Source organism: Fukomys damarensis, unplaced genomic scaffold, assembly GCF_012274545.1.
Source record: "Fukomys damarensis isolate Sample0158 unplaced genomic scaffold, DMR_v1.0_HiC HiC_scaffold_2, whole genome shotgun sequence".
Lineage (NCBI taxonomy): Eukaryota > Metazoa > Chordata > Mammalia > Rodentia > Bathyergidae > Fukomys > Fukomys damarensis.
Genome location: NW_022900914.1, coordinates 38477027 through 38504695, shown reverse-complemented (window position 1 = coordinate 38504695; position 27669 = coordinate 38477027). Strand labels below are relative to the sequence as shown.

Below are 27669 nucleotides of genomic sequence, written 5' to 3'. Positions count from 1 at the left end.
ATTGGCCCCCCCCCCCCGTGGGAGTGGAAGGGCTTCCCCATCCCGTGGGGCTGGGGAGAAGTTGAGGTGCTTTCAGGAACATCTCTAAATTATTAGGAGTGGAAGTTTCCAGAAATACTTAGTGCAGCAGCGTTGAAACGTCCGTCTGCATCACGTGGCCCCCACGGTGGAGAGCTTGGGATGGGGGAGGGAGGGGCTGCCGAGTCCCTGTTCCTACTGCAAGGAAACTCGGGTTGCCTTTTTTTTTTTTTTTTAAAGCAGAGCAGCGTGAGAAATAGGAAAGATGAGTTAATTTTACAGGGTTCTGCAGACGGGTCGTCGTGTTGTAGTCTTTTCAGGGATTTGAGTGTGTTAAGTTGGTCCAGTTATTTACTGCTGGTAATGTACGGGAGATGATGCCCGGATCCTCCTTCATTCTGATGTCTCTGGAGTTTGGGGTGGAGGAAAGGAAGTGGTGTAGTACAGGAAGCATTAAGTATCTGGACGCCTGTGATCTCGCAGAGGCCATGCTGCATTGAGAATGGGGCGGTGAACTTCAGGCTCTGGTCTAAATGCCTCCTTCAAGTATGGGCGGGGTAAAGGCGTGCTCTTGTGTGCTATAGTTAGAAGTGCTGCAAATCGTTCTGGTGGGAAGCGAGAGGAGGGCGGGCTCTAGTGAGGTGTGTTTCTACTGAATGAAGCGGGCGTTTGTCCACGAGACTTAAGTAGCAGTCTTTTGCTTTGAAAAGCGATCTGCTATTTCATCTAGTGTGAAGCTAATTTAATGCAACGGTTATGATTTTTTGGTTTCTCGATAGACACTGGTAGCGTGTAGGTGCTTGCCCATTTCGTTTGAGTGGCAGTAAAGGTGTTTTTGGTAATCACTTGTAGAGTGCCACACTGGTAGGTAATTCCTAGTATACGAACAGTCTAGCGAGTGGATTTTAGCATTCAGGCGGCCCACTGAGAAAAATCGTTTGTAGTTGCACCTCTTTTGCTGTGGCTCTTCGCTGTTTGCCTCTTGGGTATCTTGAGCTTATGGGATACTTCCTATGGTAGTGGAAGCAATGTTTTGGAAGCTGTTTGATTTGGGGGACTAAATGTGCTTAGCATTGACCACAAAGCCGCCATTTTTGTACTACATACATTTCAAGAATAGGTAGGTCATTTCTAAGATAACTGCTAGTTGGATGGTTGTTGTTTAAACGCTTCTGTTCTAAATCTGATTTTCCGTATGAATCTAGCATGGAGAGAACTCAAGGGTAATGTGCTTGAAAGTGAAACTTTACAGTTTATTAATCCTTTTTTCTTCGAGCTATACATTACAGCAGGAGAAAGGGTCACTTAATTTTTAACCAAATATATCACAAACTTTGGTGCTGATTGTGGATTGCTTTTTAAGATTGACATTCTTAAAGTTTTATGGCACTTGAAGGTAGAAGAAATTTTTACATTTTTAATTGTGGGATATATTAGTATTTAGATCTAAGTTTTTGTTTTGTGTGGCACACTGCCGTTTTAAAAACATGTTTAATACCTCAATTTTTTTTGGAGTCTTTGTCAGTAATGGATTGAAAGTCTTTAGAGAAGTAAAAAACCACAATTTTAAAAATCTTTATTTTTACATTATACCTGACCTAGTTTTTTGAGACAGGGTCTTAGTTCAGTAGTTCATCCTGAGTGCTGTAATTATAGGTATGCCTGTGCTTCTTATAGAACAGCTAAGAAATAATGACTTTTTTCCTATCAAGCTGCTTTGTCCAAAGAATATAATCAAATTAGCCACTAATTTCCTGATTCTTTGAGTTTTTTTTAAAGGGGGGAGTACAGATGACCATCTGACCTTGATCTAGTACTTTTTTGTGGTGGATTTCAGAGTGTTTTGAATCTCTTCAGTTGTATACAGAATTGTGAGTGTTTAGAACTGGCCTACAGTCTGTTGTGTCCCTCTGGTTCTATGGCATTTTGACCCAGGAAAGTTCAAAAACTGCTGATTCAACCAGTCAGTTGAGTGGAATTGGTTTTGGAGAAATAGAGAAAAGATCTTGGTGATTCTGGACAACTAAAAGTGTGTTTCTGTACCTGCATCTATCTTAGGTTTGGAATCTTCGTGGAAGGAGACGTTACATATAACCAATAGGTCTCCACAAGTAATGTTTATTTGAGATGAAGTAGCTTTCTTTTTGTGTATTGGTGCTTGTTATGATAGAATTTGGTGTTTGTTTGTTTGTTTGTTTGTTTTTGAGACATGGTCTCACTATGTAGTTAAGACTGACCTGGAACCCACTATGTAGCCCAGGCTGGTCTCGAACTCAGTGATACTCCTGCCTCAGCCTCCTGTGAGTGCTGGGATTACAGGTGTGCACCACCGTGCTGGGCCTAGAATTTGTTTTTATTTGAAAGTTGTCTGACATTTAGCTGGCTATCAAATAACCTGAAAATTTTTTAAAATCTTGTTGGGAGTCCAGAGAGGTGACATACACTTGTAATCCTAGCATTTAGAGAACTGAAAGGAGAACTCCAAATTCAAGACCAGGCTGGAATACAGAGCAAACTTTATTGCATAAAAAAAAACAAAAATTCAAGTAATAGGTATGCGTGTAAAATGTAATTTTAATTCTCAAATTCATTGGGGTGGAAGGCAACATTTGATGATTTGACTACAAGAACTGAATTCTGTAGAGGTTAAAAACTAACGAAAGTTGAATGGGTCCTACTAACAGTTACGTAGTAGCTAACTAATTTATTCTTACTACCACCTATTTGTAGTAATTAGGTAGAAGTCTCTGAAATTCTCTAAATTAAAAATATGTAAGGACATGGTTGAAGTAAAATAAGTTGAATAGAAAGTTGATTGGTAATATCAAAATTTCACAGGCAGCTTCAATTTTTTCACCCCCTTGCTTTTCAGTAATCTATGCCAGCAATTATGACAATGTTAGCAGACCATGCAGCTCGTCAGCTGCTCGATTTCAGCCAGAAATTGGATATCAACCTTTTGGACAATGTGGTGAATTGCTTATACCATGGAGAAGGAGCCCAGGTAAAGTAGCTGACCAAAATTGTATAACATTATTGAAATGTGACATAGTTCTTGGGTAAATTATAACCTTTTTAAAAGCTATGCTGTAGTTTATATGATTTACTGTAATGAGAATTGGTTTTGAAAAAGAAATTGGCATTATATTTGGGGTGGTTAAGAATGAGATCCTTTGGGATATTGTGCTTACTCTTTAATGAAAAAACCCAATGTATAAAATGTTTTGATAGTAGAGGTTATGTGTACTTCATATATTAATGTTTGGAGTTAATACAATGTCATTTTTTAACATTTGAATTACAGAAGTGCTTCATGGATATGTCTGTTTAAATAAAACTCCAATAGGGCCAGGGATGTAGCTCAGTGATGCCATGACTGCCTTGCTAGCATAGGGTTCTGAGTTCCATTCCTAGTACTGGGGAAAAAAAAGAAAAAACTCCAATAACACCCATTTTATATACATATATATATATATATATTTGTGGAGGGAAGAGTACCAAGAATCAAAACTCAGGGCCTTGTACTTGCCAGGCAGGTGCTATGGTGCTGAGCTACATTCCTGGCCCAACACCCAGTATTTTTTACATTGTTTGAATTTTGCACCCTTGGAAAAGTGGTGTTTTGTAATGTTTTGATCATTTTAAGCCCCCCCCCCCCACTCAATGAAAAGAGACAGGAAATTGTGTATAAGAAACTAGGCAGGTTTGGCTGGGGATTTAGCTCAGCGGTTCGGTGGCCTGCCTTGCAAGCGCAAGGACCCAAGTTCAATCCCTGGCACCAAAAATAAATAAATAAATAAATAAATAAATAGACTAGGCAGGTTTGATTTAACGTTTTTGAAGAGTACAATTAGATCAAAAAAACCTTTTTAACGTGACACAGACATCTAATGGTAGGTTTTTGTTAGTAGGTAGGAAGTTATATTACCAAGATACTTACGTTTACATAGTTAAAAGATCTTGGGTGCTTTTGTAGTTCAGAAACTTGAAAGATGATAGTACTTTTTTATACATAGTACAGAAAGAATGATGTATAAATATTTTTGATCCAACAGAAAGGATTTACTGCAATAAAGAGAAACTTTAGGGTCAGGGATTTAGCTCAGTGGTGCCGTCACCTGCCTCGCAAGTGCAAGGTCCCCAGTTTGATCCCCGGTACCAAAAAAAAAAAAGAAACTAAAAGGAGAAAGGGTCATGGATGTTGTAAGAGTGAAAAAGTTATTTTGGCCTGGCGTGGTGATACATGCCTGTAAAGTAGCTACTCTGGAGGTTGATGTAGTAGGATCACAAGTTCAAGGCCAGCTGGGTAACTTATTGGGACCCTGTCTCAAGAAAAAAAGGGCTGGGAATATGGTTCAGTGGTATAGCAACCTTGAGTTTGATCCCCAATTCCTCAAAAACTGAAGCAAAACAAAAAGCTGCAGTGATTCTGTAAGTGAGTTAGTCCCACTTTATACTTCTAGGGGCTTTTGATCAGTATGTTCTGGATTCCAGAAATGCTTCTGAAAATATTCCTTCAGCATATATTATTATACTTTTCCTCTTTTGCTATATATTCAGCATGGAGCTTTGAGTTTCGTTTCTGCCAGTGTGAATGAATGGAAAGCAGCAATGAAAGTAATACTGAAAAAAGCATGAAGTAAGGTTTGGGTCAACTTTGAATGTACTAATGGAAACACAGGTCTATAGCAATTAGGAATATGACCATTTAATTTTTTCACATTGATTCAGCTGCCTAATACTGTTGAACCTTTACCTTTCTTAATCTAGTTAAAAAAAATCTAAAGGTACAAGTGAATCAGTATAGACCATTGTTGTTCCAAACTTGTAACTGAGAATTAGTCATGCTTTTTATCAAGAATATATTGAAGTTCAGGTTGGTGGCACATCAAGTCTGCAGTCTGCACTTTTGGAGACTAAGGCCGGGGGATCAAAAGTTTGAGTCCTACCTGGGTAGTTCAGTTAGGATGAAGGATCTTTAGCAAGACCACCATCTCAAAAAACAGGTCTGGGGATATATAGCTCAGCATGAAGGCCTGATTCAAGCCCTGTCCCACCCCTCCACACAAAATATATACATATGCGTATGTGTGTGTGTGTGTGTGTGTGTGTGTGTGTGTGTGAATACGCTTTCAGTGATGTTTCACAGTATTAAGAACTTTTAATAGTTTAAAGTTGACTTAATGAAAAGATTTAGGAAACTGTTTCCAAACTTCAGTTTTTTATTTATCATGGCAATAAGTTGGCTTTCCCAAAAAGATGTATTTTATGTCTCATTCTATTATGTGGTAAAAATCAGTTAATAAATAAATAATAAACTTTATATAACAAATGCAGAGAGTGAGGATTAGAGTTTAAGACAGTTAAGAATTCCTTTTAGCTGCTAAGTCTTGTCTTCAAAGTTGTAGTTTACCTTTTTGGGGGCCTTACTTCAAAAGAAAAAAAGCATAGAGAGCTGTAGTGGAAAATGTTTTTAGGGTTAAATGTCTTATTTCCTGAAATTTTTCTAGTCATTACCCTAGAGTCTCATGTTCAAATGTTAACTTATCTTGCAAGAGACTGGAAGGTTGGTATGAGTTTGTGAAACACCTATTACCTTCCATTTTATATATAGAAAGCAGTCTAGAAAGATGCATTTAGAAATATAATGAAAAAGATTTAGGATGTTGTGGTTTTTAAAATTTTTTGTTTTGCTTTTTTTGGCTAATCTCAACATAAGCGATAGTAACTGCAACTAAAATTTATTATGTTAAAGGCAACTGTAGGAAGCCTAATTTTTTTTTAATCCCATTTCCCAAGTCCCTTCCTGTCCCCACGTGCAAAAGCTTTGAGAAAGCCTGATGTTTTTAAAGGATGAAGTAACTTTAGAAATCTTTTTTATAATCTGTAGATAGCTTTTGTCTAGATGGACAATATAGGATATTTGGCACTGTTTCATTAGGACTATCTTACGTTACAAACATTTTTCTATTTTTAGCCAAGTATAGTATCAAAAAGTGAAAAAGAAGATAGAAGAAAGAGTTGGATATTTGCCCTAATACTGTGTTAGCATCCTGAACTCTATTGCTTAGCAACTAAAATGCTTTGCCATTCGGTTAGTAGCACTGGGAGGTGTTAGATTTTCTCCCTCTTTTTAGTTTCTTCTGATTCTTCTATTTTGTTTAAACCCCTACTGGGATTTTAGGATAATAAAAGACTATTATAAAGAGGATGACTATTATAAAGACGATGGGAGTAGGCAAAGAAAATAGTAAGTAGAAATAATGAGACAATAGGGTCAGGGATTTAGCTAAGTGGTTCTGCAGCCTGCCTTGCAAGCCCAAGGACCTGAGTTCGATCCCCAGTACTCCCCCACCCCAATAATGAGAGAATAAAGTCACAGCTGGGGAAGGACATAATGTATGCAGAGATTGAAATGCATGTTGTAGGCACTACTTTTATGTGCAAGTTCATATCTCTAGTTAGGTATGGTTAACTAGATATTCTTAGTATTAAAATTCTGCAGTGTGCTTTGGCTCTGGGTAACTTTCATATTACTACTCTTTAGGTCTTTTATGGGGTAGGAGGGTTTCCTGAGGATGAAACCCAGAGGGCTCTACCATTGAGCAACATCACTGGCTGTTTTTATTTTATGAATAGGATCTCACCACGTTGTCCAAATGGGACACAAACTTGCAGTCCCCTTACTTGATCCTCCCTCAATGCTGGGATTGCAGGTGTGTACCACTGTGCCCGGCTGTTTTTCTCATTTCTCATGACACAGTGATAACTTCTTACGACTCCCAGTCTGTTAATGAAATCAAATTTTAGTGTAATTCGGAATGGCCTTGAACTCAGTTGTAACCCAGACTGGCCTTGAAACAATCCTTCTGTCTCAGCCTCCCCGGTGCTGGGATTACAGGTGTGTGCCACCACACCTGGTTTGAGACAGGGTCTTGCTATGCAGTGCAGGCTGCCTTTGAACTTATTTTTGGGGTGCAGGCTGGTCTTGAACTTGAGGTAGTCCTCCTGCCTTAGCCTCTTAAGTGCCTGTGTTACAGGCCACTATGCCAAGCTCTCAAGTTTTTAAGCAAGCAATGTTTGAATAATAGGATAATCGTGAATGTGATTGTATTTGTTAATTAAGGAAAAGATCATTATCATCAAAGCCAATATAAAGCATAGTATTTTTTTAAGATTGAATAAAAGCCAAAATCATGATTATGAATAGTTTGTATCAAAGATAAAGAGAATGCTTCTGTAACTATTTTTATGCTTTCTTGTTTATAACCCACAGAATTAAACCTTAATCAAGTAAAGAGAAAGGGAGTTGGTAATTGTGAACTCACTGGAGTTTGAACCATGGGCTTTATACGTAAATAACACTTTAAAACCATCAAACTTTACATTTTGTTTACAAGTTTGATAGAAATAGTTGAGTACAAAAAGCTCTTTAAAGGAAAAAAATATTGAGCTGTTGCTTGTTTAAAGAAGAAAGGAGTTGGACAGGGTGACATCCAAATCCCAGCAGTCAGGAGGATCAACAAAAGTTCAAAGCTAGCCTGAAGTGTACAGGCTACCAAAAAAAAAGAATGGGAAGAATTAAAAAGCTTTAGGCAAAATGTGTTCATATGAAAAGCTTATAATTAAACTAAAGAAACTAGAGGTGTGTCAACTGGCTAAACATCAGAAACTATGTTAGAAAAGAAATTGTAGAGAAATTCTATATACTGTTAATATATACTTCAGTAACCAGATAATGTATTGTTTATGAAAGTCATATGCATGCCGTAAAAATATAGATCAGAGAAGACACATCAGCATCTTGAAAGTGAATACCTCTGAAGGAGGGTAGGAAATGGCCTTAGGGAAAAGTAGGTGAATTTCATTAGTGTCTTACTTAGCTACTTTTATTGGTGAGACAAAATACCCAGCACCCAAAGTTAAAGGAGTTAGTAGAGGTTTCTGTTCATAGTTGGCTAGCTTTGAGGCATAGAGGACAAACAAACAGTTAATGGCAGGCAGAAGGGCAGCAAAGTAGCAAACAGCATGTGACCAGCAACAGACCCTTATATTTTATCCAGATTATGTACCCTTATGGCAGGGAGTGCTCACATCCACTGAGAGCCTTTCCATTATGCATTCCTAGAACTATGCCAGACCAATTAGTGGACTTATTTAGTAATCACACAGCTTTGATCCATGCATTACACACACTAGATCTAGCCACCTCTGAAAACCCTACCTATGACTGCATGAGACTGGAGGAACATCTAAGTACAGGCCATAACAATTAGGTTTTTGAAAAACACTGAACAGGCTTGGGATATGTAGGTACAATTCAGTGATTGTGTACTATGAGCATGCAGAGGCCCATAGGTTCAAACTCCAGCACTAAAGGGGATTTAAAAAAAAAAAAAAACGAGCTGGAAGTGGTGGCACACACCTATAATCCCAGCACTCAGGAGGAGGCTCTCTGAGTTCGAGACCAGCCTGGGCTACATAGTGAGTTCCAGGTCAGTCTCAACTACACAGTAAGACCCTGTCTTTGAAAAAAAAAAAGGCACAAGTACAACAAAATATTAATATTTGTTAATTGTATTTATTTTTTGGAGACAGGGTCTCACTATGTAGTTCAAGCTGGCCATGAATTCACTAGTCCAGGTTGGCCTAGAACTCATGGTGATCCTCCTGCCTCAGCCTCCTGAGTGCTGGGATTAAAGGCACGCACCATCACAACCTGGCTTTTTTTTTTGGTACCAGAGATCGAACTTGGGACCTTAACGCTTGCGAAGCAGATGGCAGAACCACTGAGCTAAATCCCTGGCCCTAGCTTGTTAACTTTAGATGATAAATACGTAGACAATATTTCCCAGGATGCATTTTAAACATATAAAAGCAAAAAAGGAAATTGTTTCCAAAATAAGCTAGAATTTAATACATGAAATAAGGGAAGTTTCAGAATGGAAAAAGTGTTTTTATAATACAGAGACCTTTTAAGAAATTGTCATCCTGGGCTGGAGATTTAGCTCAGTGGTCCCACTACCTGCCTCACAAGCGTAAAGTCCCGAGTTCGATCCTCAGTACCAAAAAAGAAAAGAAATTGTCATCGTAAAGATCTTAAGGTTTTATTTATTTATTTATTTGTTTTTGGGGTTTTTTTTTTTTTTTTTTTTTTTTTGAGACAGGGTCTCACTATGTAGCCCAGGCTGGTCTCGAACTCACAGTGATCCGCCTGCCTCAGCCTCGCAGAGTGCTGGGATTACAGGCGTGTATCACCACGCCCGGCGGAGATTTACAGTCTTACTCCTGATTTTCATTAGTCTTTCCATGAAATGTAATTTTTTTTTCTTTTTATTGAGTTTATTGGTACAATCTAGGTATACAATATAGTTACATTCATTATTCGGATCCTGTACCTTTACATAATAGGTCTTGATTCTCATTTTTTTCCCCTTGTGCCTGCCCTCCCTTCACCCCCTCCTCCTCTCCCCATTTACAAACACTTTATTTCCATTTTTTCAGTTTCTCATATTTTTTCCTCTCCCTTATTACCTTTCCTCCATCCTTCCCACTTTCCCTACACCTTTAGCCCTTTACTTCCTATTTCACATTATTAATTATCTCACTAGGATCCTGTGTACTATTATACTTTTTCACACCAGAGAAACTATTCGGTATGAAATGTAATTTTGAAGATAAAGTTGGTTAGCAATATCTTGGGAACTTCATAACAAACACTACATAACCTGAGTGACTTTTAATGTATTTTTGGTCAATTGAGAACTCATTTCTGTCAAGAGTTTGAACCTAGGACCTTGCATAATCTAAGTTAATGTGTATTGTCACTGGGTTATATACTTACAGCCCCACAGTGGTTGAGGATATCAAATAGAGGGTTCTATTTGACAGAAAATTAAAATTAAGTTTTAAGAGTAGTGATACTTAATTTCTGTAAGGGCTCATTTCCCAAATGTTTCCAAAAGTTGGTAGAATCACTATCCTATTCAGATTTGTGTTGCTCAATACTGTATTTTATTTACATTTTAATGAATGATTCAGAACAAAGTAGACTGAAAGTCTTTTTTTTTTTTTTTTTTTTTTTTTTTGCAAAGAATGGCTCAAGAAGTACTGACGCATTTAAAGGAGCATCCTGATGCATGGACAAGAGTCGACACAATTTTGGAATTTTCACAGAATATGAACACGAAAGTAAGCAAGTGGTGGTTTTTAAATCCATTATTTCTTTTCTTCCAGTCATAAACTTTGAGGAAGGTATCTCATTTTTAGTGTTAGCATTTGTTATCTCAAATCATTTTATATTGTTAACTTGATTCAAAATTAAGGAGCATCCTGATGCATGGACAAGAGTCGACACAATTTTGGAATTTTCACAGAATATGAACACGAAAGTAAGCAAGTGGTGGTTTTTAAATCCATTATTTCTTTTCTTCCAGTCATAAACTTTGAGGAAGGTATCTCATTTTTAGTGTTAGCATTTGTTATCTCAAATCATTTTATATTGTTAACTTGATTCAAAATTTATAGTCTTAAACATAGAATTATTTCTTGCAAATAGTCCTGAGAATTATGAATGGAGTTCTGTAATTGGGACTAGTATGCAAGGTGGCTTTTTTTTTCTTTTCTTTTCTTTCTTTTCTTTTTAGAACTCGTATACAAGTCTAAGTAGCATGAATTCTGAATGTTACTCAGAGATGAAACATAAAACATCATTAATTAGTTTGGGCAAGTAATCAATATAATACAGGCTAGGCACTTCCAACACCAAGTTGTGTGGACAATTTAAAACCCTGCTCCATGGTACCAATGCTTTTAATGGGACAGCACTCAGTTTTTGTTTGCAATTTAAAAATGTTATAATTCGGGTCCTTTTTTCCTTGAGTTTTAATGGAAGGGTTGATCAAAATGTGTTTTAACTGTTACAGGCTTGATGATTCACGCTTCTCTAAACTGCTTTAAAGTAATAAAATACCATGGCATTCTGTTTAAAACACAAGAAATTTCCACTTGATACATGTTGTGTTAAAACAAAATAGCCATGTTCACATCTGTTTCTGAAATCAGACTGTGTTAATTAACAGCTTTAAAATATTAATTAGTTTTGACATCTTGTAAATTTTAGGGCAAAAATACAGTCCAGAACTTCCTCAAAGTGCTAACCTTAAGTTAACATAACAGTGTTTGCCTGTTTGCTTGCCTGGTAAATTTTGCTTTTTATACTGACAGACATTACTAATGTTTAAGTTGATTTATCAACAGTATTTTTAAAAACTCAAATTTGTCTTGTGAAAAATGAGATGATTAGAGGAACAGAAAGAAAGCAACAGGTAAAGAATTCTTCAATTTACATAAATTACAAATGATTTGGTGCTAAATTTATGCACTATGACATTTGGCTTTTATGCAATCATTTTTTTTTCTTTAAAGATGTTAACACTACCTGATATTAATCATAATGTTCCATTATGTTGATTGCTTGTAATAGGAAGAAAAGGGGTGTCTTCCTGTGCAACTGACACAGCTAGGCTTTGACGGCAGGCCTCCACAAGGTCTACCCTTTTGATTCCCTTTAACTGAATTCTGTTCATCAATTGTTTTTGTTTCATGGGTGGGGGGAGGGGAAACGGGAATTCAATGCATACAATAAGTATTTCTAAGGGCTCAGTAGAAATTTCTACCATAGGGATCATTTCATGCATTTATTTTTTTTTCATGTAGTCTTTGCTGTTATCTGTCCCTCATCTTCATAACTCAGCAGTGGATTTTCAAAAATTCTTGAGAAACAAACCAGAAGTATAGATTTTTTAGAATATGTGGATTATTTATGGATATTTCCAAAGTCATTATTGGCTGAAGATTTGGCTATCACTTCAGATTTTTTAAGCCAAAAAACTTTTTTCAAAGGAATATAAATTCTTTTGTCTCAGTTTGGTATGTTATCTTTATGTCTAGGAGAAATTGAGTATTACGAAGGATATATGTTAAACCAAAAAAAATTTTTTTTTCCTAAATTCCTTTAATCTGAGCTCTGCAAAGGCTTTCTTGAGCTCTGCCTCAGCCTCCTTGGCAGAAAGATGAAAAAGAATTGTATGTTCACAAGCTTTATTTGAAGTTTTTTTATAGTTAGAGAAAGGACTGGAAGTTGGTAAATAGGTATTTTAGGTTAATATTAGTAAAGAAGAAATGTAAAGAGAGGGGGAAATTATCTTTCAATTGAAAAGTGTAAACAAAATATTTGGTAAAAAATATTTGGTCAAATAAGATGAAAATATCTTTTCAGATTTTTATTCTGGTACATTTGTGGTGGGTTTGTTTCTGAAGGTCTTTTAAATTGGTTGATTGTAGTAAGCACTGTATTACTTTGACTTTCTAAATCTTGACAATCTGCCTGAAAATTTTTAGGGTACTATATTTTTAAAGACTAATTTGAATTTTAGTCAGTCAACTTTTTGCCATTTTTTGCTTATTTATGTTTTTCTGAGACAGATCTAGATGTGTTCTTAAAAATAAAAAGGACAGCCAGGCATGTTGGCACATGCCTGTAATCCTAGCACTTGGGAGGCTGAGGCTGGAGGATCTCCACAAGTTCGAAGCCAGCCTGGGCTACATAGAGAGTTCCAGGATGGCCTGAACTACCTAGTGAAACCCTGTCTCAAATAAAAATAAATAAAAAGTATAGAAAGCTTCACTATTTGCTGCTGATTATGAAACATTTTAATGGCATCAAATTTGTAATTCCAGAATTTTGCTTTGGCCTTGTTTTTATTTTGCAAGTCTTTAAGGAATGTTCTGCAAATGTAGGATTTGAGTTGAGATGGCAAAATTTTTCTGGAAAGTATGAACTGTTAAAACTTAAAGAAAACAGCAAAAACATTCACTGAGCACAATGTAGTTTGGGACAGTCTATATTGTGCTTTGGATGAAATGAGCATTCACATGATCCCTTTGGTTGAAATACTAATGCTCCTATTATTGTGTAATGACTAACAATTTTAAAGATGAACTCTTGTTCTCAGCCAAAACTTGCAGTCTGAGATTATATATCAATATATGAGCAATTTACCTTTCAGGTATTATAGCTGAATCTTCCCTAATTCTTCCAGTTGAAACTTACCACAACATTTTTGTCCCTTTTCTTCCTTCTGTCTATCCACACTAATTGGTCATAGTAATAATTTAGATAGTAGCTCATGGAACATAATAAATTCTTACACTGTTGACTATTTAGAGTGAGTAATCAGGAGGGACAAAATGGCTTGAAAGTGGTATCTCTATTTTTTAAAAAATCTTATGCATTTATATTTTATATTTAGGAAGGAATACCTGAAAGGTAGATACGGATTGCAACATACATTTGTATATATTATTTTGACTGTGCACAAAAGTTTATCTTTAAATTAGTAGAAATAGCAACTATAAGGGTGGGATTAAAATTTAAAATAGACCCATGGGTTGTCTTGCTGCTCCTTAAATAACACACCAGTGATGCTTATAAACACTTTCTGTAGAAAGTATGTGACAATACTTTAATATTTGGCCAAAAGCTTATACTCCTTAGAGGATGGTAGGAAGCTTGTTAGCATCCATGCTGCTAAATTCTCTGGGGCCTGGTCCTGAATTATGAGTAGTCACTTACGCTGTGAATTCATATCTGGCTGCTACTTTTCCTTCTACAGATAAGCCCATTTGGCTGCTAAAGGGCTTTTTATTTGGTTTTCCCTCCTGGTGTGAGCATGTATAAACAGCAGGACGTTACATAGAGTAGTGAACAGTAAAATGAGGAAAATGCATGAAATCTCAGTATATGGGTGAATAGATCCTTGTTTAATATATGTAATTAAACTTGGTAGTGTAATGTTTTTGAAACTTTATAGATGTAAATGTGTGAATGTGTGTCCATTTGTGAATCCTGAGAGTTGCCAGCCCTATGGCAATATATTCACATGCTTCTGTTCTCCAATTTTCAGTATTATGGACTACAAATTTTGGAAAATGTGATAAAAACAAGGTGGAAGATTCTTCCAAGGAACCAGTGTGAAGGTAGGAAAATATTTTTAAAATTACAAATACAGAATTTTGTTATTCCTGGCATTTTTATCACATTCAAATGTTGGGGGATATGTATTCTAGTTTATTTCATTCTAATGGCAAATCTAGAACATGTCTAGAAGGAATGAAATTGAAATGTATGCTCATACACACTGTTAATAAGTTCATAAGACACTGATGATAAATACTACAAGATTAACTGGGCTAATGATATGCACAATAAAAATCTTAACTTTTTTACCATTTGCATTTCTGAGACTGCCTTGTGAGAAAATGACTTCCAAAATAAGAGAATTTTTTTTTAAGGGGTATGGTACTTCATTATTTAACTTCTCTCTGCAACATATTGGGAAGCTATTTTAAGAAACCCAAGGAGGCTGGGCATGATGTCAATCCTATAACCCTAGCACTTGGGAGGCTGAGGTAGGAGTATCACCCCAAGTTCAAGGCCAGCCTGAGCCATATAGTTATTTCAAGGCTAGCCTAGACTATATAGCAAGAAGAAAGAGAAAGAAATTAAGAAACACAGGGAAATGTTAGTCTCTTGGAATTTTAGGCAGTTTATTTCAGGTGTTTTGACTTGTCCCTCCCTCTGCATACTTTATCACTTTACAATGGGGGAAGTATGTTGTATCTGGAGGCTTTTTGTTTGTTTGTTTTTCCTTAAAATATGTCCTCTGGTTATTTTTTGATCTTTATGGTGCTGCGCTTCATTTGGTGTTTCATGTTGTGGTTACAGTGGGACAGTGACCTGGGATGTATTCAGCCAGTCTGACTTGACATCTTTTGTGGCCCATTTATAGAGTTGAATGACAGAACAGGAGGATATAGTACTACCCAAAAGAAGCTCCTATTTCTGAAGTGTTTATCATGGTTTTAAATAATTTTTTATTGTGTTCTGTGACTGTGTGGTCCAAATGGATTCTTCATATTTTATCACTCCTAGGGTTATTGTGATGTAGTCATTTCTTATTTCTTTGCTGATTCTGGTGTGTGTTTTCATATGTAGTATTGGCAAGTGAACCCACAGCCTTTACACTGAACTATAATCCCCAGACCTTTTTGTAGAGACAAGGTCTCGCTAAGTTGCCCAAGCTGGGTTTGAATTTACCATTCCAGGGCTGGGGATTTAGCTCAGTGGTTCTGCCGCCTGCCTCTCTAAGCCCAAGGACCCAAGTTCCATCCCCGGTACCCCCCAAAGAAGGAATTTATCATTCTTCCTTACTCTCTCCCAAAGTACTGGGATTTCAAGGGTGAGCCACTGGGCCCAGCTTACTGCTTTTGTTTTATATATGTGGTTTGAGCTCCAGGCTTAACCGGCCATGACAGTACCATGCCAAAGTGTTTTATCTGTACCGTTTTAGTATACTATAATTTTTATTTATTTAATTAATTTATTTGTTTTTGGTGTTCAGGGTTAAACTTAAGGCCTTGAGCATGCTGAACACATGGTCGGCCACTCAGCTAAACCCCTGGAACCCTAACTTGTGTTTTTGTGTTTGTTTGGTAGCGGGGATTGAACTTGAGTCCGTGTACTTGCGAGGCAGGCAGCGGAACCACTGAGCTAAATCCCCAGCAGCTGACTTGTTTTTAAACACTGAAGTCTTTGCTTATCACATAGAACTAACTGTACTAGATCTTTTTCAGCTCTTAAGTTTTACAGGATTGAACTAGCTTATCAGTGTCAAAATTGTATTTGTTAGTGAAAACGTGAGAGGTTTAAGGTCTCTTTAAAGATTTGGCATTTTTGGCTTTCATTGTGAGATGTTTTGATACTTATTAAATTCACAGTAGCTCCCATTTATTTCTAAGTATCAAATATGCACTCTCCTAGGACATATATAAGATGCTTACTTTTAAAAGTCAGTTTTGCTTGTGGAATGGCTAGTGATTTATTCAGCCTGACTTAGGGGAATTCTGTTCTATAATTTATTCCTTTCTATTTTGCTGATATTTCCCTGTGCACCACAATCCCCCCATTTTTTTTGGTACTGGGAATTAAACAAAAGCATGTGCTCTATTACTCAGCTATACTCCCTTACCCCCAGCAAAGTATCTTTCTTAAAAATTACACATTTTTGTTTTTTTTCTTTTGTACAGGGATTGAACTCAGGACCTTGTGCTTGGGAGGCAGGTGACATAATCACTGAGCTAAATCCCTGGCCCTATAGTAACTTTTAAAACTCCTTTATTTTCCCCAAGTTAAAGTACCTCATTACTCATACAACCTGTGTGAGGTTGCCTTTGTCAGGGAAAAGTGTGGTGTAACATCTAGGGTCTCACAAAGAGTCTCATGGAAAAATGGTTCCCATAATATGTTAATGAATTCTAGGTTCCTTTGCATTTACTAATTCATGTTTTCATTCATGGTGTTTGGTCTGGTTTATAAAATATTGGAAGATGTTGTAGTACTATATTAGATATATAGAACATATATATTTTTTGTGGTTGTTTTTTGTTTTTTTTGGTACCTGCGATCGAACTCCGGTCCTTGTGCTTTTGAGCCAGGTGGTGGAACCACTGAGCTAATTTCCCAGCCTGTAGAACATATATTAGGGGGCCCAAGGGCCTTTGCCTTGAGCTACATCGTACCCAGACTTTTTTTTTTTTTTTTTTTGGTACTGGGGATCGAACTCGGGTCCTTGGCGCTTGCAAGGCAGGCCACCGAACCACTGAGCTAAATCCCCAGCCCTCCAGACCATTTTTTTTAAAACAAGAGCTTGCGAAGTTGTCCAGGTGGGCTTGAAACTTGTAATCTTCTTGTCTCAGTGTACTATACTAGAATTACAGGCATGTGCTGCCACACTGCTTTTATAATTTTAAAATTTGTTTTAATATTGCTCAGCATAATTACTTTTAAATAGTAGCTGGGCGTTTTCTCCAACAAGAAAGTAGTATCATGTCACAAAGTAAACTATTCTGAACATGATTGTGCTGTTTTGAGACAAGGTTTCACTATGTAGTCCAGATTGGCGTTGAACGTAGAGTGTCCTAGAATTTATAGCAATACTCAGCCTCCTGAGTACTGGGATTAAGGCATGCTGACACCATGCCCCAGCTACTTTTCCTTCATCTTTAAGTAACTTTGGTATCAGAAGCAAATTAGAATAACCCTTAAATTACGTATCCCCCTTGTTGTCTATCATTGTTTTTCTTCTTCCCCTTCCCTCCTGCTCTTCCTCTTTCCTCTTCCTTCCTTCCTCTTCCTCCTCCTCCTCCTCCTCCTCCTCCTCCTCCTTCTTCCTTCTTTGCTACATGCCTAGACCTGTCATCACCATGTCTTAAAGGCTATCTTCTCAACTTACCAACTGTAGTTATCCTTTGTATAACTTCTTAGTGTGTATATTTTTTAACCTGGGGTATATGTTGTGCATCTGTTTTATGTGAAGTATTACTAAGTGTTAATGCTATGTAAATCCATCAAAACTGTTAATGGTTTAGAAAATATATATCTACTATGGGACTAGTACATGAACTAACTAGGTATATTTGATGAATGCTGTATAAGCTAAGTGATTGTTGGCGAGGTTGTACCCTTTAAGCAAGCTTTGCTGACACAAGTGGCAGTACAGTAATTTGGTGTATTTCAAAGGACAGGTAAACCTGGTACAGTGTCACAGACCTTTAATTCCAGCTTCTGGGGAGGCAGGAGGATTACTTCAGCTCAGGAGTTCTGAGACCAACCCAGACAAAATTAATTATAAGACCCTGCCCCGCCCCCCAAGAGAAGCTTTGATTGCAAAATAGCAGTAAGTTTTTTCAAATCTATCATTTTTGTCTGTCTCAGGTTCTTATCCATAGCATAGTGTAATTTTTACATGTTCTCTAGGGCTGATGGCATTTTCAGTTTTCTAGGGTATTTTGTCAGAAAAATCTAACGGTTCTTGAGTGATTTATAAAATCAGGTTAGATGTCTTTTATTTCATGAAGTTGTGCCTTACTGCAGTGATGGTAAATCTTTTAGAGCTTTCAGTGATACAGACAGCCCAGGGTGACATGCATGCCACAGGTGTACCCTCACTGCCCTGTATATACTGTACCTATGGGTCACAGAAGAATAAAATTTCAAAGAGCCAAAGGAGACATTGATAATTAGCAGGGTGGGGCTGTAGCTCAGTGTTAAGAATGTTAAGGCCTAGCCAGTCATGGTGGAGGATCCCTGTGAGTTGGAGACCAGCCTGGGCTACATAGTGAGTTCCAGGTCAGTCACAACTACATAGTGAGATGCTGTCTCACCCACCCCCTTGCAAAAAAAAAGAATGTTAAGGCCTAGCCAGTCATGGTGGAGGATCCCTGTGAGTTGGAGACCAGCCTGGGCTACATAGTGAGTTCCAGGTCAGTCACAACTACATAGTGAGATGCTGTCTCACCCACCCCCTTGCAAAAAAAAAGAATGTTAAGGCCTAGTTTTTTGTTTCTTGTTTTTTCAAAAATCATTTGAAATATTTGTGGGTTTTTTGTTTGTTTGTTTGTTTTGTTGTACCCAGCATTGAACTCAGGACCTTGTGCTTGCCTAGTAGGCAGAGCACCACTAAACTAAATATCTGGTCCTGAAATATTTGACTTTTAAAGGCATTGTAATATCAAAATACAAAATAAAACAATACCTGGGCTTGGTGGTGCATGCCTGTAATACCAGAACTCAGAAGCTGAGGCAGGAGGATAACTATAAGTTTGAGGCCAGCCTGAACTATAAATGGAGACCCTGTTTCCAAAACAAAAACAAAAAACAAAAACGCACAATAAATTTTGTATGAAATGTACGATATGGCTGTAATTCTCATGTAAAATGATTTATGCCTGAAAAATGTCGTATTTGGTTTTTTATTCTCTTTTGGCTCCTCCCACTTCCCTTCTATAACATACCACTATATTTGGCTGTCATTGTTTCTTTTTGTTTTGTTGTTTTTCGACTTTTCTCCCTATCCCTAAACTATAAACTCTGAAGTGGGGATGAGAAAATGTCTATGTTGCCTTCTCATTGCATGGTAAAGAGGTGTTTGATAAAATGAGTTGCATTTAATACTGAGGTTGTGTTCCCTGGTTTAATTCAGGCCCTATTTCAAGGGCCTTACGCATTTCCAGAAATTTTTGATAATTTGTATGTGTGTGTAAAAATCTTGGGTATTAAGGATTTTTTTGTTTTTCCTTGTACCTGAGTATCCAGCCCAGGTACTGGTGCACACTAGGCAAATGCTTTTCCACTGAATTAACCCTAGATTTTTAAATTTTTTGAGACTGGATCTTGTTAACTCATTTGGGCTGACCTCAAACTTACTATTCTCCTGCCTCAGCCTTCACAGTTGCTGGTGTTACAGGTTTGAACAGCCATCCCCAGCTAAGACTCTTAAGTGTTTTTGGTTTTGTCTTGTTTTTTGACACAGGGTCTCACTATGTAGTTGAGACTGACCTGGAACTCACTATGTAGCCCAGGCTGGTCTTGAACTCACAGTGATCCTCCTGCCTCACCCTCCTTAGTGTTGGGATTACAGGCATGTGCCACCATGCCTGGCTCTTGTTTTGTTGTTGTTGTTGTTGTTGTTGTTGTTGTTTTGAGACAGGGTCTCACTATGTAGTTGAGACTGACCAGGAACTCACTATATAGCCCAGGCTGGTCTCGAACTCATAGCAATCCTCCTACCTCAGCTTCCCTGAGTGCCGGGATTACAGGCATGCGCCACCACGCCCAGTTTAAGTGCTTTTGATCTAAAGATGATGAAGAGGTAATTTTAGTAGTGTGAAGTGGAAGAATTTCTAAATAAGGAGTAGTTGCTAATCACTGAAATCCTAGTTACTCTAGGACTGCCAATGGTGTTAATTCTTTCTTAGCTATACATGAGAGGCACGATCCTGGGTAACCCTCTCTTTTGGAGAGCGGGTCTTACCATGTAGTTCAGACCATCCTTGAACTCACTGTGTATCCCAGTCTGGCCTCGAACTTGTGATGATCCTCCTGTCTCAGCCTCCCAAGTGCTGGGACTACAGGTATGTGACACTATGCCAAGCTAAGAATGGTGAATTGTTGAATTTATCTAAAATGTCAAAAGAGAGTCAGGAGTGGAAGTTTGGAGCATTTTGAAATTAAGGTGTTAGAAAGTAGTTAGGCAGTTAAATTTTCACAGTTAACACAATTGTGTCTTAATATAAAAAGTTGAGAGACTAGAACTAATATCTCCTTTGCAGTGAGGTGCTGTGTTACATTTATATCTCTGTGCTTTTAGATGGCTGATAGGAATATACATAACAGCATTTGTATTGTCAGTCTTTTTCCATAAAATATCTGTATTTTACTAAGTAAGTATAATTTATTTTTTAAAGATTACAGAGCTAATCTGGTCACTCCTACTTAAGATCTGTCATACTGAAGAGTGGGTGCTTAGTATATTGTTGTTTTAGTCAGTATAGGTCTTCTAATTTAAAATTTTGTTTTGAGATGGGAGCTTGCTGCATTTCACTGGTTGGCCATAAATTTCAGAGATCAAATGATCATCTTCCCTCATCTTCCTCTATAGCTGGGAGTAGGTGTGTGCTACTATAGTAGGCTTCCATTTAATTTTTTTTTTCCATTTAAAATTTGATAGTTTTTTTAAACCTGTGTAAGTAAACCCATAAAACTGTCACTATAATTGAAATCTGCCTGTGCTTATCTTCACTGTGCTGTCCTCCATGTGCTTACTGTCATTAAGGGTGGAATCATGTGGTAGATGTAGTAAGGTTAGTTGCCCTGTATTTTCCAAAATGACTAACACTATGTTCTCACCCGCAACGTGGTTCACATCTTGGATGACCCTTGATATGGTCAGATTATAATTCCATTATGGTGCCTATATAGTGGTGTCTAGTTGTGGTTTTAATTTCCATCTCTGTAGTGACTTACACTTTATGTATCCTTTCGAATCATCCCTATGGGGTCTGTTATGAAATACATCCTTTCTCCTTTTTTGGAGTCTTGCTGTGTACTTTAGGCTGGCTCCATCTTGCAGTTATTCCTCTTCCTCAGCCTCCCAAGTTCCTAGATCATAAACATGAGCCACCAGGACAACTGCATATTTTTAATTAGGCTATTTCCTTATTGATTGGTTTCTTTGTTGTCTAGATAGGAGTTTGTGTTGGTTTGTTCGGTTCAGTTTGGTTTTGATCTAAGTGTCCAGGCTTGCCTTGAACTCACTGGAGCCCTATCTGGCCTCTGAACTAGAATTGCAAGCATGTGCCAACTATGCCCAGTAGTAATACCGGTATTTTGTCTTTTTTTTTTTTTTTTTCTTTTCCTTGTTTTGTTTTGTCTTTTGAGACATGGTCTCATTTTAGTTTGTGTTGGCCCTGAACTCACTGTGTAGCCCAGGCTGGCCTCGAACTTGATGAGATCCACCTGCCTTACTCTCCCAAGTGTTGTCATATATATTGCGCGACTTTTTGTAATGGAATCTTCTGAAGAACAAATTTGATGAACTTGATTGATTATTGATCTTCCTTTCATTGTATAGTTCATACTTTTGTGTCACATTCAAGAAATCTTTCCCATCAAAGGTCAGTAAGATTTTCTAGATTCTTTGTTTTTTGAGAAGAGGGTCTCACTGTACTTCAGGCTGATCTTGAACTCACTATGTATCCCATACTGGCCTCTGCCTCAACCTCCCGAGTGTTGGGATTACAGATGTATGCCACCACGCATGGCTAGATAATATTCTTTTTTCTTTTCTTTCTCCTTTTTTTCTTAATTTTATTTTGAGACAGGGTCTTGCTTGGAATAGGTGCAAACTCATGATCTGCCTGTCTTGATGATCTCTATGCATACTGCAGTTGCAGAAGGTACTACTACCAGATTACTTTTGAAATTATTGCTTTAGTTCTTGCATTGAGATTTATGATAATGTTTTCTTAGTTTTTTTATATGATGGGATTAGGGTGAAGTTAATCTTGTGTATGGTATCCAGGTGTTTCAGCACTATTTATTAGACAGATTTTCTTCATTGAATTGTCTCATTGTTATTTTAAAAATCAATTGACTGGCCAGGGTTTAGCTCTGTGGCTCCGCACCTGCCTTACCAGTGCAAGGTCCTGAGTTCAGTGCCTGGTACCTAAATAAATAACAATTGACTATGTGTGGGGCTATTTCTATACTGTTAACTACCGTTGATCCATTTTTCTATTTTTATGCCAGTTTACAGTGTGTGTCTTCATTAGTGAGGTACATCTTGAAATCAATATTCTTTAACTTTGTTTTTAAAATTTGGTTATTGGAGCCAGGCGTAATGGCACACAGGAGTAGTCCAGCACCCAGGAGGCTGAGGCAGGGAAGATCACTTTGAGTTTGAGGACAGCCTGAACTAAGTAGGAAGACCCCGAGTCTCAAACCCCAAAATAACATGAAATAAAAGTTTGGCTGGCAAATTTTAACAAAAATTGTGCTGAAATTTGAGACTGTATTAGAGGATCCATTTGGGAGAACTGACACCCTAGCAATAGCTAATCCATGGACACAATTTGTATCTTTGTATAGTTTAAGATTTCGCCATAAGAAATCCTACAGAGTGTGATATGGTTTGGGGGAAGGGTGGTTTTTCTGTTTTGTGGTGCTAGGGCATAATAGGCAAGTTTGCTACTACTGAGCCACATCCCAGTCCCAGAATGTAATGTTTGAAAACATTGCATTACATCATTGATGTAATCTCAGAATTGATAGCCATCCCTATTTGTATTTCTTGCCAGTAATATACCATGAAAAGATAATAAAGTATAATTAGTGATTAAATACATTTTTACATATAAAATAAGGCCATAATTTCAAGGTGTTCTGTTACAATTCACATATAATTGACAACTTTTTTTTTTTTTAAGTCAGTTCTGGTTAACACTTTGGTCTCTCCCATATCTTGATTTTGTGGACTTTGAGGTTAGGCGCAGCACAAATGAGCTACATCCTCACCAATTTTGTGAACTTTGAAAAGAAGCATATACTTCCATATTTCTCAGTTTATGTCCATGTAGCAGTTCAAGAAGGAAGTACCTATGAACAGGCTTTTTAACAGGAGTGAATTGTTTTCAGTAGTCTATAAAATTGATTTCCTTGTTATTAGAAAAATAATTTGGTAAAAATTTTTGTCAAATATATGTATCATTTATTTGGTGTCATACTGAATACTGAACCCAGGGCCTTGGGCATGCTAGGCAAGTGTTCTACCATTGAGTTAAATTCTCAGCTGTTTGGAGGGGGTTGGGTTTTGTTTGTTTTGTTTTGTTGAGGCAGGGTATCATTCACTTACCTGATCTGATTTAGAATATGAGATCCTTCTACCTTGACCTTCCAAAGTAGGCTTACAGGCACGTACCACCACATCCAGCTCCTTTAACCTTTTTCATTTAAAGTGTATAATTAATACTGGGCCAGGGATTTAGCTCAGTGGCTCCGCTGCCTGCCTCACAAGCACAAGGAACCGAGTTTGATCCCCGTACCAAAAAAAAAGTCTATAATATTATACAGTGGTGGTGAGCCTTTGGTACGAATGCCATTTATATTATTGAAAGTTCTAAAAGGTTCACCATCACTGGTATAGTGTAATGGTATAAATACATGCACTGCATTGTGCAGCCATTAAGCAAGAGCTCCCTGTGACCCTCCTTCCTCAGCCACAGGTAACTATATTCTCCCTGTCTCTTAAGAATTTTCATATTCTTGATAACTCATAAGTGAAATGATAATGGCATTTGTCTTTGTGCCTGGCTTTTTCCACTTATCAAGTGTTTTCAATGTTTAGACACGAAGCATGTATTAGAGTTGGCATTTTTTAAAAGCTATTGTATGTATGGTGCTATTTTGTTCATTCATTGATGGATGTTGGGGTTTTCATAATTTTATTAGTGCACAGACAATGCTGTGTGCTTCAATTATATATAGATATTAGTATTCTTGTACCATACCTGTTTGAGGCTATAGACCTGTTTAAGGACGATAAATGTTGCCAAGTGTGGTAGGGCACACCTGTAATCCCAGCAGTTGAGCAACAGAGGAAGGAGGATCATCTTATTTGAGGCCCACCTGAACTATATGGTGAGACCTAGTCTCAAAACAAAGAATGGTGAATGTTAACCTAGGTATGTACGTGTGTAAACATGGCATTCAGAAGGCTGAGGAAGGGGCACAGATTCATCTATATATGTGGGAGCCTTAGTTTAATAACCCCTGCTTTAGAATTATTTAGCTGTTGACTATTTGGCTCTTTTTTTCTTACAACTATATTTTTGAGTGAAGAGTAGGAATAATATTCTGCATTTCCTTGGATGTATAAATAAAGAAAAAAACAATACCATTTAATGACCATTTTGCTGAATATGAGTCTTGGTTAGTTTAAATGGATGATGTATATTTTACTAGGAAGTTTTTTATTTTTTTTCTTCTCTGGCACTGTGGATTGAGCTCAGGTACTTGTACTTGCGAAGCAGGCGCCAGAATGGCTGAGCTAAATCCCTGGTCCTGATTTTTTTTTTTTTTTTGGTTTTTTGAGACAGGGTCTCACTTACGTAGTTGAGACTGACCTGGAACTCACTATGTAGTCCAGGCTGGTCTCGAACTCACAGCGATCCTCCTGCCTCAGCCTCTTGAGTGCTGGGATTACAGGCTTGTGACACCACGCCCAGCCCTGATGTAGATGGCAGTAGTGGAGAAGTATACCGAATTTATATTTTTGCAGCTTATACAAAAAAAAAGGTATTTAAAGTGAAATTGGGGCCGGGGATTTACGGCAAGTTCAATCCCCAGTACCAAGAAAGAGGGCAGGGAGGGAAATTGGTTTTACTATATGTATCTCACAGTGTTTTGAGACTGGATTGGAGTTAATAATCCTCCCTATTTTGTGGGTTGTTTGTGAGTAGTGTATTGAAGCTTTACCATTTTCTAAATGGAGAATTGCAATGTACAGGTTTTGTACTCACATTTTTAACAATTCATCCAGGAATGCTTTGTCATTTAATAAATGGAGTCGTGTATTTGAAAATGTCATAACAAGATCCTGTTTCCAAAAATAAGTTGGCATGGTAGTTTACGCTATAATCCCAGTGGTCTGGGAGGTTCAGCCCAACTTCAGTAATTTAGCAAGGACCCATCTCAAAAATAAGGACGTGGATGCCAGGCATGGTGGCACACGCCTGTAATCCCAGCACTTGGAGGCTGAGGCAGGAGGATCCCTGTGAATTCGAGACTAGCTGGGGCTACATAGTGAGACCCTGTCTCAAAATAAAATAAAATAAGCTGGGTGTAGTGGCACACACCTGTTCTACCAGCACTCAGGAGGCTGAGGCAGGAGGATAGCTGTGAGTTCGAGACCAGCCTGGGCTATACATAAGTGAGTTCCAGGTCATTCTCAACTACATAGTGAGACCCTGTCTCAAAACAAAACAAAAAAATCAAAATAAAATAAAAGCCTTGGGAAGTAGCTCGGTACAAAGGCCTGGGTTCAATTAACAATACCACTAACATTAAATTACATTAATTAGGGCTGGGATGTGGCTCAGTGGTGGAATCATTTCCTAATATGTGTGGGAACATGGGTTCAATCCATACTACCACCAATTTTTTAAAAAAATTTAAGTTCAGCAATTTGTAACTTAACGCCATCAAGTATGCAGTGTTTGCAAGGCATTTCCAAGGGGTGATTATGGCTTGAGTAAGTTGCATGATAATGTGCAATTTGTAACTCAGCATAGGATTTAATTTTAATGTTTGTCTAGCTAGAGTTGGTACTATTCAGTTGATGTTTTTATTGACTCTTAGGTGGTTCTTGGTTTTGTTTTGGTTTATTTTATAGCCCTGGGAATGAAAACCAGAGCGACACCTCCAAGCAAGCATTACTGTTTGTACCTGGGTTTTGGTAGTTTAGTTGTTATTTTTGTTGTTGTTTTTGTTGTTGTTTTTGCTTTGTTATTGGCTGCTGTCTCTAGTGCTGGGGAATGATCCAGGGCACTCCTAACATTGAGCTACATCCCTATTTGATTTGCTTTAGGGAGAACTCAAACTTGTCAGCCTCCCAAAGAAAGTGTTGGAATTACAGGAATGTGCCACAATACCTAGCTGTTTTTATTTGAAATGGGACTGTCAAAAGAAATTTTGAAAGTAGAGTTGGATTATTGAAATAATATTTTGGATGGGGGAGTGGTGGGGATTGAACCTAGGGTCTTCAACATACTAGGCAGGCGCTCTAGACCGAGCCACATCCCTGGCTGAATCTTGATTTTAATAAGGTTTCCTTAAATCAGTGTTGGCAAATTTGCTGCATATGTGCTGCAGCAAGTTCTTGGTTCACCAGTCATTGACTTTAGTTGTCTAGGTTCATCTTGGACTTTGAACCTTCAATCCTCCTGCCTCTGCATGCCAGGTAGGTGGGATACCAGGCTTGGAAAGTTACTGACTTTAGATATTTTTCCCCCTGCTTAAATAGGGTGTTAGGCCTGTGCATGCTAAGCATGGTTACTATCACTGAGGATTACCCAAAGCTCGCTAGCTAGATATAGGGGTGTGTGTGTGTGCGCGCGCGCGGGGACAGATACACACACTAGGAATTTTGGACATAAGAGACAGTCTGTCATGAATAGGATGAGTGCTCTCATGAAAGTTTGACTCTGTCCTCCATCTGGCATGTAAGGATGCAGCAATGAGAACCATTTTAAAAGCAAAGACTAGCTGCCTGTAATCCCAGTACAAATGTACAAAACAAATAAAAAGAAGAAAAATAACATAAATAACAACATTGTCCAGCATGGTGGTACACATTTGTAATCCCAGCATTCAGGCTGAGGCAAGAGGATCACCAAGTCAAGGCAAGCCTGAGTTAGTTACAGAGTGAGACTTTTTCCACAAACTATGAATGCATTAGACTAAGCCCTTTCCAGACACCCAGTGGGCTTGTCTGTTGACCTGTCACCTCCCGGCCCTCCAGTATCACAAGGAAAATGAATTTCTGCTCTTTATTTAAAAGAGAGAGAAAAAGAAAAGAGAATAGAGGCGTTGAAGACACTTAGGTTATTAGAATGCAAAGTTAGCATAGGACACTTGACACTTGAAAATCTTTTTTTTTTTTTTTCCCCCTCCCCTCATTTTGGTACTGGGAATCGAATTCGGGCCCTTGAGCTTGTGAGGCAGGCAGCAGAACCACTGAGCTAAATCCCTGGCCCTTGAAAAATCTTGATTGTGTAATCATAAAAAAGGTAATTGTGTTTGTCAAAGACACAAACCTTCATTAAAAACTCGTTGAAATTTCTTGCTGTCTCTATCAAGTTTTATATCAAACTTTTCCAAAGAGAAGCCTACTGGACATCCTAGTTTCAGATATATTTTCTTAGTAATTGGAGAAAATAGTTTTGGTATAATATAAAGTTCATTTTGTAACTGATAGTCACTACTAGTTCATTTGTCACACAGAATTAGAGACCCAGGACTATGTCATCTGTGGAATGCCTCATCATTTTCTGTTGAATAACATAGGCTGAACTCTTTCTGCTACATAGAAATATTTAGATTCTGTCCCTTTTTTTTAATTGTATTAGCTGTGTGTGTGTGTGTGTGTGTGTGTGTGTGTGAATGTGAATTCAATTTGTAAAGCACTTTTTTTT

At 37.7% G+C, this 27669-nt stretch overlaps 1 protein-coding gene across 2 annotated transcripts in view; it reads left to right on the top strand.

Annotated features, from left to right (window-relative positions):
* Xpo1 (exportin 1) overlaps positions 1-27669 on the top strand; it is a 59051-nt gene that overhangs the window by 9731 nt on the left and 21651 nt on the right. Inside the window, exons 2-5 of one of the 2 annotated variants that reach the window (XM_010609777.3) lie at positions 2891-3022; positions 10108-10143; positions 10344-10409; positions 13986-14058. In XM_010609777.3, the coding sequence (XP_010608079.1) occupies positions 2897-3022; positions 10108-10143; positions 10344-10409; positions 13986-14058 (301 nt within the window). In that variant the 5' untranslated portion in view covers positions 2891-2896. Of the gene's footprint in view, positions 1-2890; positions 3023-10107; positions 10210-10343; positions 10410-13985; positions 14059-27669 lie in introns of both variants that reach the window. The other variant, XM_010609776.3, reaches the window with a different exon arrangement.